The sequence below is a fragment of the Dendrobates tinctorius genome, unplaced genomic scaffold (genome assembly GCF_039654945.1).
Source record: "Dendrobates tinctorius isolate UK_male_01 unplaced genomic scaffold, ASM3965494v1 ptg000103l, whole genome shotgun sequence".
Classification (NCBI taxonomy): domain Eukaryota; kingdom Metazoa; phylum Chordata; class Amphibia; order Anura; family Dendrobatidae; genus Dendrobates; species Dendrobates tinctorius.
In genome coordinates this window covers 45,620,781-45,636,735 of record NW_027361771.1, presented here as the reverse complement: position 1 = coordinate 45,636,735, position 15,955 = coordinate 45,620,781, and the positions used below count along the sequence as shown (strand labels likewise).

At 42.9% G+C, this 15,955-nt stretch overlaps 1 protein-coding gene across 1 annotated transcript in view; it reads left to right on the top strand.

Annotated features, from left to right (window-relative positions):
- The window catches only part of LOC141100124 (uncharacterized), a 54,362-nt gene that overhangs the window by 22,100 nt on the left and 16,307 nt on the right, over positions 1–15,955 (top strand). The window contains exons 3-5 of the mRNA XM_073588376.1: positions 129–308; positions 379–502; positions 6,232–6,395. Coding sequence (XP_073444477.1) covers positions 129–308; positions 379–502; positions 6,232–6,395 — 468 coding nt within the window. The remainder of the gene's footprint in view (positions 1–128; positions 309–378; positions 503–6,231; positions 6,396–15,955) is intronic.

Sequence of the window (15,955 nt, the reverse complement as noted above, 5' to 3'; positions counted from 1 at the left end):
TCAGTTAGCCATTAAAAGGTATCAGCCACTGAGGACTCTCAATTCTGAATATTTTTCTTTCACAAAGCAATAATTCATCTAGGTAGTCCTGGAAATGTATGTAGTTATATTAGTGTCTCCGTACACAGGATTACACAGTTGTGAAGAAGACATCTGAGGAGTTTGTGTCGGTTAGCCATCCTTTAGGGGAGAGGAGTTGCACCCAGAGTCTCATCTTGGAGTTTTCAGCTAATTCACTGACATATCTTAGAAACAAAAAGAAGATGGTGGCTCTTGCCAGCAAGATAACTGAACTGTTGATGGGAGAGGTGAGCACTAGCGTGACGTTACATGGCATGGGTGAGGTGTCTGGATGATGACTGTATCATTGTGTGTCAGGTGCCTATCAGATGCGATGATGTCGCTGTCTATTTCTCCATGGAGGAGTGGGAGTATGTAGAAGGACACAAGGATCTGTACATGGATATCATCATGGAGCACTACCAGACCCACATATCACAAGGTAAGAGGAGCAATTTTGAGGGTCACTTAGCTTCTCACCCCTCCCTATCATATGTCAATCAGTTATAAATGGTGATAAGCGAATGTATTCGGATAATGTGTTATCCAAGCATGCTTGAATGTTATCCTAGTATCTTGGGAGTGCTTGGATAATATTTTGAGACCCTGCGGCTGTATGTTTTGTGGCGGAAGACAGCATCAACACATGTAGGGATTGCCTACATGTCTGCGCCACAAAACATACAGCCGCAGGGCCACAAAAATGTTATCTGAGCACTCCCAAGATACTAGGATAACTCCTTATCCGAGCGCGTCCGCTCATCACTAATTATAAACCAAGTATTCACCTTTTATACAGTATTATACGTTAAAGTAGATAAACACAAAGTCTTATCCATTCATTGGTATATCGCTCTACTTCCTGGAAACTTGGGGCCAAATTTCTCAAGACAGACAATTTGCACACCAATCTTGATGAAATGTGCACTACAATAAGATGTGCCTATTACATTAACCCTGTAAGGGCCAAGGAATTCTTCATTTTTGTGCTTTTGCTACTTTTGTATCTTTCCATCGAGATTGATGTGTGAGCTTGTTTTTTGAAGGACGAGTTGTAGTTTTGAACAGCACCATACACCTTACCGTGTATTCTGCTGAAACACCGGGAATAATATTCCAAGTTTGATGAGATGGTGTAAAAAAGTGCACCTATTTTTTTGTTTATTTCTATTGTAAGGGCTAAAATAAAATTCAGAATACTGTTAAAAAAAAGTTTATTTGCTTTTGTGTTGCCAGTGATATTTTTATTTTTGTGGTAATGGGGCTAAGTGAGGGCTTGTTTTTTTACATGGTGAATGGACTTTTTTATTAATACAATATTTGTGGACATAAGATGCTTTGATTGCTAGTTACAGGTTTTTTTAGAGAGGTGACCAAAAAACACAATTATTGCGCTTTAATTTGTCTTCTCTTTATGGCCTATACTGATCAGGTTAATTCAATATTTTAATAGGACTTTTACAAACATGGAAATACTAAATGTGGTTTTCTTTTAATCATTATTAAGTGATTTGATCTCTGATACTATGTACGGCAATGGCACAGTATTGCAATATATAGGGAAAATGTATTTCTCTTATCAAGCTCTGCCTACTGCTGAGCTTCACATAAGGACTGGGTCATATGACTCTGGCAACCAAGTCCCATCTGTCATAGTAGCTCATCGGTCCCACACAATGGCGTCATGTGGGCTGATGGGAGCTGGGCACCAGTTCACAACCATTTAAATGGTTCTGCCAGAGATTGACAGCGGCATTTAAATGGTTATTACCTGTTTCCGGAACTCTGTACAAGCTGCATCTTTAGAGATAGATGATGGCTCTATAATATAGCTGGTTAGCTGGTATCAGCTGAGTATGAAAGGAGCTCAGCTTCCACATATGAGGACACATTTTCAGTATGTGAATACAGTGTCCTTTTGTGGGAAGGGGTTAATATGCAGGACCTTCTTAATGATTTGGCTTATCTTTAGACTTCAGTGAAACACCACATTTAATTCCAGTTTTGAGTACATTTCTGGCATAATTTACAACCCCAGTTCCACCCTGTTTTGTAAAAGTTGGGGGAAGTTGGCTGGGAGTAACTAAAAAAAATGAAAAAGTTGTAAAATTTTTGCACAATTTCACATTTGAAATGTGGGTAAAACACATTGATCAGGCCCTTTAACCCCTTCAAAATCTTTGATGTATATGTATGTCAAAGGTCATGTGCCTGACTTTTAATATGGGCTCGCATGCTGGACCCATATCTTTCCCAGCGGATGATGGCTGAATTAATCAGCCATCATGTGTCTTTAACAGCCATGGGTGGATTGGAGCTCAGCCAGTTACTGTTAACCTGTGCCGCTGTCACTCGACAGAGGCATTAAATATGATGCAGCAGGGGGCGTGTCATTCCACCCATCCAGCGGCTCACCGGTGACGTGACTGCCAGCATAGCACAAGCGTTCAGACAATCTCAGCTTTAAAGCCCCTCAGGAGACTAACAAATACAAATAAAACAATTGAAAAAAAACATATTTGTTATCACTGCATTCCTAAAATTTCGAGCTATCAAAATATAAAATAAAGTAATTGGCATAATGTGAAAAAAAATCAAATCAAAATTGCAAGGTTGCAGCTCTCTTTGGCGCCCGCAGTAGCGACACCGCACACAAGGTAGGTCTAGATGGACGCAGTTCTTTCTGCCTTTGGTCCTGCACCTGTGACCTGATACCGTGTGTGCATATATCTGAGACCTGTGACGCTAACAGGCTCAGCCTTTTTGTGTTTACCCCTACTGGCATCTCTGTGATTAAACAGTGATTGCTCTGCGCACCTGGGTGACGTCTAACCCCGTACGCATTATACCGCCATATAGCACGTCTGCCATTACTCAGCAGCAGTTATAACACCTTCTGCACAGTGGACCCCGAGCGGCGAGCGCACTTTATTATTTATTTTATTTAGTGTGTTCCGCCGTTCCTAACACAGAGTATAATCCAAGTAAAATATAAAGCTTTATTATATCAATTTAAAATACAAAAATATATTAAAAAATCTGCTATGTTCCAATTTATAGGGGACAAGGTTATCAATGGTGCTATTGGTGAGCACAAATTAAACAATTAGTCACACTTGGATATGTGAAAATAATGAAAAAAGCAATGTTTTGTTCTTGATTTCTTTTAGTGTTTCTTAAAGCCAGAAAGTTGCCATTTGAATTGACTTTAGTTTTGTGCCATGTCTGTGATCTGCTTTTTTTCTACAAAATTAAACAACTGAATAAACATCCTCCAAGGCCGGTGATTCCATAATTTTTGCCAGGGGTTGTAGCAATAGTACTATCAATAAGGTAAGTGCAGAAAATACCAGCGTACTGGTGGTTAGTCATTGTGTGATCCCTCTGTTGCCGATGTATTAAACAAGAATAAGGCTGTTTGTCTAAGCAAAAAATGAATGAGAGGTAATAAGCAAGAAACAGTGTAAAAAATCTGGTAACCCTGGTGACCCCGTTGCCCCAACGCATGTTTTGTTTGTCTTCCTCAGGAGGCCTTTGACGTTTCTCCTGGCAAAGCCAGCCCATGGCTAGTGCTTATAGGAGACTGTGCTTATTACTATACACAACAGTACTTTGGTATTTCTGTGTATAGTACAAGCAGATGACTGCAGATTCATGTCTCCTAAGAGGATGAACAAATACAGTTGAAAGTGAAAAAAAATATTTTTAAAAATATATTTTTCAGATCTGGTATCAGTCGAACATCCCTTCGGCGGATATTAGCTACTCACAAATGGCACCCTTACAGAATCCAGCTGCTGCAGTATCACAAAGAGGATGACCCAGGTCGGAGCGCTGAATTTGCAGAATGGGCAAAACAAAAATTGGAACAGGACCCTCGGTTTACACAGAACATTATGTTCAGTGATGAGGCAAACTTTTTTGGGTGGGCCATTTATATGGATACACCTAAATAAAATGGGAATGGTGACAGTTTTCTTGCGTAGGGTGTCTTGCAGTGAAATCTGCTGCAATGACCCGGGTACTGCGTTCACCAGACATCAACACAATCTCTATCCGCTCCTCACGTGTTAACCTCTGCGACATGTCAATGGCTGAAAACAAAGAGAAACTTGTAAATAACTCATGAAAGAATAAAGTTATGTCAAAACCAAGCACACCATTGTTTTTCTTGTGAAATTCTCAATAAGTTTGATGTGTCACATGACACTCTTTCCACTGAAAAAAAATAAAGTTGGATCCAAATGGCCGACTTCAAAATGGCCGCCATGGTCACCACCCATCTTGAAAAGTTTCCCCCCTCCCATATACTAATGTGCCACAAACAGGAAGTTGATATCACCAACCATTCCCATTTTATTTAGGTGTATCCATATACATGGCCCACCCTGTACACTCCCTGACAGAAGTTATGTAAATAAAAGCTTATAACCTGACATTAAATTCATCCATTGGTTGTATAAATTATTCTTTTGAAAGCTGAATCCCTCCGAAATGTGGTTTAGGTTAAGAAAATAAATTGCCATCAATGCAGAAATATTGATCATTTAATAGACACAGAATGGTCAGATTTTTGCAAGGCAAAAGTTTTGTCACCTGGTCATATAATGCACCCAGTCCTAGTTTACATCCTCACCTGTGCTCAGTAAATGATCGGTTAATTAGTGGGTGTGTATAAAAAGAAACCCAGCACCCCAGACCTTCACTTGAGCTGCAACTTGAGCTCTGACAACATGCCAAAAATCCACCCTGCAACCAAAGCCTGGATTATCAAGAGGCTCAAGACCAGATCCACTGCAGAGATGGCTGGCACCTTTAATGTGTCTCATCGTCAAATACAAAGAATTAGAAAAAGATTTGAAGTGACTGGAGATGCGTTTGACAAGCCCAGGTCTGGCAGACCCCACAAGACAACTGCTCAGGAGGGCTCCAACATGCTTCCACTGCAGCAGAGCTCCAACAGGCCTGTTCACCTCAAGTCCCTGTGTCAACTAGAACAGTTTGTAGGATTCTGTCTCGAAATGGCCTCCATGGTCGAATCAGTGCCCAGAAGCCAGCACTAAACAAAAGGCAAATAAAAAACCGTGTGGCATTTCAAAGTCCCACAGCCTGCTAAACAGATGAACGCTGGAAAAGTGGCAGAAGGTGGATTTCTCTGATGAATCTTCAGTAGAATTACACCACAGCTGCCACAAATACTGCAGGAGACCTACTGGAGCCCGTATGAATCCAAAATACACCCAGAAAACAGTTAAATTTGGTGGTGGAAAGATCATGGTCTGGGGTTACATTCAGTTTGGGGGTGTGCAAAACATTTGCAAGGTGGAAGGAAATATCAATAGCCTAAAATATCAAGAAGTATTGGCTACCTCTTATATTGCAGATCATAAAAGGGGTCAAATTCTGCAGCAGGATGGTGCTGCATCTCATGCATCCATCTCTACAACAAAGTTCCTCCAGGCAAAAAAGATCAAGGTGCGCAAAGACTGGCCAGCCCAGTCCCCAGACATGAACATCATTGAGCCTGTTTGGGGTAGGATGAAAGAGGAAGCTTGGAAGACAAAACTAAAGAATCTAGATGAACTCTGGGAGACATGTAAGACTGCATTCTTTGCTATTCCTGATGACTTCATTAATAAATTGTATGAATCATTGTTGAACCGCATGGATGCAGTCCTTCAAGCTCATGGAAGTCACACAAAATATTAAATATGACTCTAATAGTACCACAACTTAATTCACCAATGTTATGCAACATATATTTGTATTTTAAGTTAATTATTTGTTTGAATATCACATTACTTTCTGTGGCCGACGAAACTTTTGTCTTGCCAAAATCTGACCATTCTGGGTCCATTAAATGATCAATATTTCTGCATTGATGCCAATTTATTTTCTTAACCTAAGCCACATTTTGTAGGGTTTCAGCTTTCAAAAGAATAATTCATACAACCAATGGATGAATTTAACGTCAGGTTGTAAGCTTTTATTTACATAACATGGATAAGAGACATAACTTCTGTCAGGGAGTGTATATATAATATTATATTTTAGGTGAAATATTGAGCTGCGTGGAGGTCATTCTTTTGCGCCAAATACTGAACTGAACCAGGCAGGTCCCATTATAGTTAAATTTTTCATTTGTATTCATTTGTTTGTCCTTTCTCACAGGCAGCGGCAGTTCAGACTCTACCCGGGGTAATTTTCAGCAAACAGTCTTTTACAAGACAGAGGCCTTCTTGATTGACCCTCCGAAAATGGAAGTGTGCAAAGAGCTGATGACAGAAGGGGTACTAAACCTTTCCTTGAACATGATCTACCTCCTTACCGGAGAGGTGAGGGATTGCGCAACTTGTCACCAGACCTTTTGGCTGCTTTCCCACATTTACTGTAATTGTTGCTGCAGTTTAGCCAGATCCGGGAGTGAATTGGAATGGAAAGCCTGATAGACAAGAAAAAGCTAATATCTCTCCTCTTTACTTCCATTTAATTCTTGTATTTGGTAAGAAAAAAATGCATAAAAAAGTGCACTGATAAGATTCCCACCCGAAATGCAATACTGGTCATACATTCTCAAATCAGAAAAATGTCAACATCTTTGTAAGTAAGAGAAATATTAACCCCTTAATGACCGGAGCTTTTTTCGATTTTTCGTATTCGTTTTTCGCTCCCCTTCTTTCCAGAGCCATAGTTTTTTATTTTTCCGTCTATATGGCCATATGAGGGCATATTTTTTGCGGGACGAGTTGTACTTTTAAATGACACCATTGGTTTTACCATGTCGTGTACTCGAAAACGGGAAAAAAATTCCAAGTGCGGTGAAATCCCGTGCAATCCCACACTTGTTTTTTGCTTGGCTCTTTTGCTAGGTTCACTAGATGCTAAATCTGACCATTATGATTCTCCAGGTCATTACGAGTTCATAGACACCAAACATGTCTGTGTCTTCTTTTATCTAAGTGGTGAAAAAAAATTCTAAAGTTTGCTAAAAAAAAAAAAAAATTTGCGCAATTTTCCGAGACCCGTAGCGTCTCCATTTTTCATGATCTGGGGTCGGGTGAGGGCTTATTTTTTCCGTGCAGGGCTGACATTTTTAATGATACTACTTTTGTGCAGATACGTTCTTTTGATCGCCTGTTATTGCATTTTAATGCAATGTCTTGGCAACCAAAAAAACGTAATTTTGGCGTTTTGAATTTTTTTCTCACTACGCCGTTTAGCGATCAGATTAATGCTTTATTTTTATTGATAGATCGGGCGATTATGAACGTGGCGATACCTAATATGTGTTTGTGGGATTTTTTTTTTACTGCTTTATTTTGATTGGGGCGAAAGCGGGATGATTTGAACTTTTAGTTTTTTTTAATTTTTTTTTTTTTTTTTTTAAACATTTTTTTTTTTAACTTTTGGCATGCTTCAATAGCCTCCATAGGAGGCTAGAAGCATGCGCAACCCAATCGGCTCTGCTACATATGGGCAATGAGCAGATCACCCATATGTAGCAAATTTACTCCTGTGCTTTCAGCGCTGACCACCGGGTGACGCTGAAAGCCATATGCCTGGAACAACCATAGAGGTCTCATAGAGACCTCTATGGTTGTCCAGGCAACGTGACGCCGACCCCCGATCACATGACGGGGGTCGGCGATGAGGTCATTTCCGGCCCGGCAGCTGGAAATGCTATTTAAATGCCCGCTGTCAGCTTTGACAGCGGGATTTAACTAGTTAATAGGCGCGGCCGGACAGCAATTCCGCTAGCGCCTATTGCGGGCACATGTCAGCTGTTCATAATAGCTGACATGTCCCGGCTTTGATGCGGGCTCAGCGCCGGAGCCCTCATCAAAGCAGGGGATATGTCTAATGACGAACTGTGTCCGTCATTGGACATTAAGGGGTTTTAAACAAACGTTGACCATGGCTTCCAACTTTAAGTTCCCTAGTCTACGGAAAATTTTATATTTGAGTTAAAAATCCTTTTTGGAAAAAAAGTTTTGAAGTGGAATAGAAAGAAAAGTGACTCTGCCATTGTATTCCGGGTATCGTTTTTTACAGCGCTAACTTTATTGTGCAGGTGAGTGTGATTACACTGTTACTAAATCTGTATTGTATTTATGTTTTAGTACTTTTTCAAAATAAACTCAAAACAAATTGTTTCAGTCATGATATTATATACACACACATGGTCAAAATTGTTGGTACCCCTCGTAGAATGACAGAAAAACCCACAATGGTCACAGAAATAGCTTGAGTAGTAATAAATAAAACAAAACTATGAAAATGATCAAATGAAAGTCAGACATTGCTTTTCAACCATGCTTCCACAGAATTTAAAAATAAATAAAACTCATGAAATAGGCCTGGACAGAAATGATGGTACCCTTAACTTAATATTTTGTTACACAACCTTTTGAGCAATCACTGCAATCAAACGATTCCTGTAACAGTCAATGAGACTTCTGCACTTCTCGACAGGTATTTTGGCCCACTCCTCAAGAGCAAACTGCTCCAGTTGTCTCGTGTTTGACGGTTGCCTTTTCCAGATGGTATGTTTCAGCTCTATCCAGTAGGATTTAGGTCAGGGCTCATAGAAGGCCACTTCAGAATAGTCCAATGTTTTCCTCTTCGCCATTCTTGGGTGTTTTTAGTTGTGTGTTTTGGGTCATTATCCTGTTGCAAGACCCATGACCTTCAACTGAAACCAAGCTTTATGACACTGGGCAGCACATTTCTCTCTAGAATCCCTTGATAGTCTTGAAATTTCACTGTACCCTGCACAGATTCTAGACACCCTGTGCCAGATGTAGCAAAGCAGCCCCTGAACATATCAGAGCCTCCTCCATGTTTCACAGTAGGGACAGCGTTCTTTTCTTTCATTTTTCTGTCTGTGAACATAGAGCTGATATGCCTTGCCAAAAAGTTAAATTTTTGTCTCATCTGTTCATAGGACATTCTCCCAGAAGCTCTGTGGCTTGTCAGCATGTAGTTTGGCAAATTCCAGTCTGGCTTTTTTATGATTTTTTTTTCACCAATGGTGTCCTCCTTGATCGTCTCCCATGAAGTCCACTTTGGCTCATACAGTGACGGATGGTGCGATCTGACACTGATGTTCCTTGAGCTTGAAGTTCACCTTTAATCTGTTTAGAAGTTTTTCTGGGCTGTTTTGTTACCATTCGTATTATCCGTCTCTTTGATTTGTCATCAATTTTCCTCCTGTTGCCACGTCGAGGGAGGTTGGCTACAGTCCCATTGAGCTTAAATTTCTGAATAATATGTGCAACTGTAGTCACAGGAACATCAAGCTGCTTGGAGATGGTCTTATAACTTTTACCTTTAACATGTTTGTCTATAATTTTCTTTCTAATCTCCTGTGACAACTCTTTCCTTCGCTTCCTCTGGTTCATGTTGAGTGTGATACTCACCATGTCACCAAACAGCACAGAGAGTATCTGTAGCCCTCTATACAGGCCCACTCACTGATTCCAAGATTGTAGACACCTGTGATGCTAATTAGTGGACACACCGTGATTTAACATGTCCCTTTTGTCACATTATTTTCAGTGGTTCCATCATTTCATGAGTTTTATTTTTTTTTTTAAATTCTGTGGAAACATGGTTGAAAAGCAATGTCTGACTTTCATTTGTTCATTTTCATAGATTTTTGATACATTATTACCGTATATACTCGCGTATAAGCCGAGATTTTCAGCCCATTTTTTAAGGCTGAAAGTCGTCCTCTCGGCTTATACGCGAGTCACAGACCAGAGGGTCGGCGGGGGAGGGGGAGCGGGGTGTCAGAGATCATACTTACCTCCTCCTGGTCCGTCTCTGCAGCCCCAGCTCTTCTCCCAAGGTCTCCTGCGCCTGTGTTCAGGGTTACGTGGTACCGCTCATTAAAGTCAAGAATATGCGCATATTCATGCCTTTAATGAGCGGTACCACGTGACTGCTGAAACCTGAGAGCAGAGGTGCCGAGACCATGGAAGCAGGGGCTTCAGACTAAGACCATGCGCCGGGAGGGGGTGAGTATGGCGGGGGGAGGACGCGGAGCAGAGCAATATTCACCTGTTCCCGTTCCAGCGCCGCTCTTTCCTCCGCGTCCTCTGACTGTGAAGTTCAGGTCAGACGGCGCGATGACGTAGTCAGTGCGCGCCCTCTGCTGAACGTCACTGACAAAGGACCCAGGAGACAGAGCGGCGATGGAACGGTGACCGGTAAATATCGCCAGTGCCGAGGGCCTGAGCAAGCGGCGGCACCTGGCTCCCAGCGACGAGAGGTATGCCTTTTTTTTTCTTTAATTGCAGCAGCAGCAGTATATGGGGGGTATTTATCTACGGAGCATGTTATGGGCCACCATTAACCTTTGTGCAGCAGTATATGGGGGGTATATCTTCAGAGCATGTTATGGGCCACCAATATCCCTTGTGCAGCAATATATGGGCTGTATATGCACTAAGCATGTTATGGGCCACCATTAACCCTTGTGCAGCATTTTTTGGGCTGTATATTTATGGAGCATGTTATGGGCCACCATTAACCCTTGTGCAGCAATATATGGGCTGTATATCTATGGAGAATGTTATGGGCCACCATTAACCTATGTGTAGCATTTTATGGGGTGTATATCTATGGAGCATGTCATGGGCCACCATTAACCCTTGTGCAGCAATATATGGGCTGTATATCTATGGAGCATGTTATGGGCCACCATTAACCCTTGTGCAGCATTTTATGGGGTGTACTTATCTATGGACCATCTTCTTGGGCAACCAAACCCTTGTGCAGCATTTTATGGGGGGTATTTATCTATGGATCATCTTGGGCCACCATTAACCCTTGTGCAGCACCACTCTCGTCTTATACATAATTCAATAAGTTTTCCCAGTTTTTTGTAGCAAAATTAGGGGGGGGGTCGGCTTATACTTAGGTCGGCTTAGGCCTGTTTCACACTTCAGTTGTTTGACGTCAGTCAAAATCCACCGTTTTGCAAAAAAAAACGGATCCGCCATTTTTTTGGCGGATCTGTTTTTTTCCCATTGACTTGCATTAGCGGCGGATTTTGACGGATAGTCATCCGTTGGATCCGTTTTTCCACGGATCCGCCAAAATTTTGTCATCCGCTGACATCAGTGGACAGACAATGAAACGTTTTTTGTCTGCGCCAAAATAGCGGATAGCAACGGATCCGCTGTTATCCGTCATTCGTTATAATGTCTGGCGGCAGAAAATCTCTCTCTCTCCTTCCTTTTTCCCAGACTCATTTTTTTTTAAATTTTAGTCACTCATTACTAAAGCGGATCCGTCAAAATACGGATCTGGTGGTATCCATTTGTGCCACAACGGAAACGGATCCGTTTTTTCACAACCTGGCGGATTCTGACTGACGTCAAATAACTGAAATGTGTAACAGGCCTTATACACTTGTATATACGGTTCTTTTGTCAGATTCAAGTTATTTGTCACCATTGTGGGTTTTTCTGTCATTAAACCAGGGGTACCAACAATTTTGATCACGTGTGTACATGTTTGTGAGGATGCGACACGTGTTTACTTGTATTAAGATTTTTTATGTAACTAATTATAAATTAGGAGTGTCTAAAAGTTTTAATTCTTTTTTCCATTACGTCCCTCTGGACAGCACCATGGACGTAGTCCTCCCTTGACCATAGCGGGACAGGATTACAGAGAGGTTAAAAGGTCCCTCCCACCTTCACCCTCCAGTGTTTTTCCTGTCCCAAAGGGGATGGTTGTGTGAGAGGTTGCTCCATGAGGAGTGAAGATAGAAGGTGAACGTTTGACAGGGCCCAGGGGGATCGAGCGGCTGGTCCAAACCTTCCCCCTGTCAAGTAGTTCGTGGCTGAAACCCTCCTGGGTGGGGGTCCCTCAGCCATAGAGACAGGGTGCGGACGAGGCTCCTGGGTAGAGCCGCTTCCTCCCGCAGTGGAGGCTCTCAGCTCCGACGCCGGGATGCAAGCCACCGCTACGTCCGAAGATCGGGTGGCGGTGAAGGCCGTCGCTCCTCTGGTGATGCCAGAGCAGGTCGGCGTGCGTTCCACGGTAGAACAGAGAAGTGCAGAACTAGACAGGCAACAGGCTGGTTTCCTGGATCTCGTGGGGCACAGGAGAGGAAATCATTGGCAATGATGCAGCATTTCTGATGGGACGCCGCTTCCCTCCATGGTGGGCTCTCGGCGTTACCAGTTCCCCCTGTTTTTCTAGCAGGTATGGAGCCAGCAAAGGTAAGTGCACGGTGGAATGCTGTGTTGAGGGCCTAGGCCTCTGGGCTGATGCTAGTCTCATGCCTTTGTGCCGAAGCTGCTCATGTGCTGAGGTACAGTATGTTTTCACATATATGCAGCTAAGCCTTGGACCTCTAGGCCAGGGTTCCCCAACTCCAGTCCTCAAGGCCCACCAACAGATCATGTTTTCAGGATTTCCTTAGTATTGCTCAGGTGATAATTGCTTCACCTGTGAAATACAAAGGTAATCCTGAAAACATGATCTGTTGGTGGGTCTTGAGGACTGGAGTTGGGGAACCCTGCTGTAGGCTATAATAACACCATATGTCCAGGTTACGCCTCATGGTTCGACTTAACTACTCCATCCATAGGAGGACACATGGGGTTAATGCAGCACAGCGTCTCCATGAAGACGGCCCTCCAGCTGCAGCTCAGTAATTAGCTCCTTTGGGTAGGGTCAGTCTGCTAAGTGAGATGTTCTATTCAGAGTGGAGGTTTATCCAGAACCCTGACAGATTTCTCTCCTGGATGCAACTGTGGGCCTGGTCTCGTGTTTGGCACCTTAAAGCAGGGCCGTAGTCTGTCTGTGCCTCTGCACATCATATTGCATCATAGTGCCTCTATGGATTGTATTGAGTGCCTCTATGCTTCATATTGCAATATAGTGCCTTTATGCATTACATTGAGTGGCTCTGTGCATCATATTGCTTCTATGCATTATATTGAGTGCCCCTATGCTTCATATTGCATTATAGTGCTTCTATGCTTTATGTTAAGTGCCTCTGTGCATCATATTGCATCATAGTGCCTCTATGCATTACCTTGAGTGTCTCTGTGCATCATATTGCTTCTGTGCATTATATTGAGTGCCCCATGCTTCATATTGCATTATAGTGCTTCTATGCTTTGTTGAGTGCTTCTATGGATAATATTGCTTCATAGTGCCTCTGCATTATATTGTATCATAGTGCATCATAGTGCCTTTGTGCATCTTAGTGCCTTTGTGCATCATATTGCATCATAGTGCTTCATAAGTGCCTTTGTACATCATATTACATCATAGTGCCTCTCTGCATCATAGTGCTTCACAGTGCCTCTGCATCATATCGCATCAAAGTACATCATAGTGCATCATTGCATCATAATATCTGTGCACATCATATTGCATCATAGTGCCTCTTGGCATTATATTGAGTGCATCAGGTTGCACCATATGGCTTCATAGTGCCTTTGTGCATCATAGTGCTTCATAGTGCCTCTGCATATTGAATCATAGTGCTTCACAGTGACGCTGCATCATATCGCATCATAGTGCATCATAGTGCCTTTGTGCATCATATAGCATCATAGTGTTTTACAGTGCCTCTGCATCATATTGCATCATAGTGCTTCACAGTGCCTCCACATCATATTGCATCATAGTGCTTCACAGTGCCTCTGCATCATAGTGCTTCACAGTGCCTCTGCATCATAGTGCCTTTGTGCATCATATTACATCATAGTGTTTCACAGTGCCTCTGTGCATATTGAATCATAGTGCTTCACAGTGCCTCTGCATCATATTGCATCATAGTGCTTCACAGTGCTTCCGCATCATATTCCATCATAGGGCTTCACAGTGCCTCTGCATCATATTGCATCATAGTACCTTTGTGCATCATATTGCATCAGTGTTCCACAAGTGCCTTTGTGCATCATGTTACAGCCTGCAATGATCCCCGCTGCCTCCTCACCACTACTGGAGCTACCGCTTCACCATCACTGGAATTGCTGCAACCCCCCAACCTACTGTCTCCTTCCCCACCATCCTGTAGCATGTAAGCCCGAAAGGGCAGGGTCCTCTCTCCCCTCTATATCAGTCTGTGATTGTTAGTTTGTTTACTGTAAGTGATATCTGTAATTTGTTGTAAGTGATATCTGTACTTTGTATGTTACCCCTTCTCATGTACAGCACCATGGAATCAATGGTGCTTTAGAAATAATAATATTATTGCATCATAGTGCTTCATAGTGGCCTTGTGCATCATATTACATCATAAGTGCCTTTTTGCTTCATATGGCATCATAGTGCTTCATAGCGTCTCTATACATCATATTGCGTCATAATGCTTTGGTGCATCAGATTGCATCATAGTGTTTCATAGTGCTTCATAGTACACCATGGTGCCTCAATGCTTCATAGTACTTCGGGCATTATGGCTTTGTGCCTCTGGCTGTGGGCCTCTGGCTTAGACCATCTGACTTGTGCCTTGTTGCGTGGACGCACCCTGTATTGTTGGCCTACCACTTCACATTTTGTCTTGGGCCCAGAGTCCTTCAGTTTTGGACCCAGATCCAACTTCTGTTGCTTCATTCTTGGCATCCGAGCTTAGCCAAAACAAAAAAACACCTATGCTTGAATTGGCCTAGTAAAGTAGTAAGGAGCTACTGCCTTGAGTGCTAAAGGCAAGTCTCTTTCATAATTAGCTTTTAAGGGAGAGATACATCTTTGGGTTCATCCTACAAAGGACATACTACTGTCCTGGGAGCAGTAAATTCCATGAGGTGGAAGGAAAGAATCTTCCCAACCTCCACATACGGCAATCAGACTAGTTGCCTTGATCAAAATCCAGTAGACAAATTTTTGTCACATAAGTCAGTTGTATTATGTTTGCCAGGGACTGCATCATTGCCTTTGTACCTTGTGGCGAAACAGCAGCACTGCGGCAGATGATCCCACACCCACTGTTCTTACAGCAGTCAGGGCTCCTGAGATAAAGAATCTGTAACCTGGACTCTTAGAGTTGAGAACCCATAGTCCCATTGCCTCACAGTAGGTAATCCCCCTCTGTGATGAGGAGAGAACTACTCTCTCTAGCTATAGGGTATGGTTACTCCCACCAGGGCAAGCAGGGTGTATAAATATCACTGAGGAGATTGCCTTTTAGGCTATGCGTGTATATATGTGTGTATATATAGATAAGTTGACTTATATATAATGTCCGGACTAATGACTCGTATAGAGGCAGTTCGAAATAATCTCTCGTTTCGGAGGATTTTTACCAACAACCCCCCCACCAACACCACTTTCATCGATTCCAGAGTCCAGACTCCCTGTGTCTAACATACTGTAGGTAAACCAGGCGTGATGATCCACATTTCCCTTTCAGTGCTTCTAATGAGAAGCCCTATGTTGGTAATGGCAGGAGATATTACTTGCCAGATAGCGTATTTCCTTAAGCCCCCGTCACACATAGCGATCTCGCTAGCGAGATCGCTGCGGAGTCACAAGTTTTGTGACGCAACAGCGATCTCACCAGCGAGAGTTCGCTATGTGTGACACTTCTCAGCGACCGGCCCCCCTGCCGGGTATCGCTGATCGTCCTGGAATGGCCAGGACATTTTTTTGATCGCTAGTGTCCCGCTGGCCAGCACCCATCGCCGTGTGTGACAGGCGGGAGACCAACAAGCAGCGAGCTGCCGCTGGTAACTAAGGTAAACATCGGGTACCTAGGCGGCGCGCAGCGCTTAGAAACCTGATGTGTACCTTGGTTACCAGCTCCCTGGTAACTAAGGTACACAGTGGGTAACTAAGCGACGTGCTTCGCTTGTTACCCACGTGTCGCTGGTGCTGATCGCTGGTGAAGCTGCATGTTTGGCAGCTCACCAGCGATCATGTA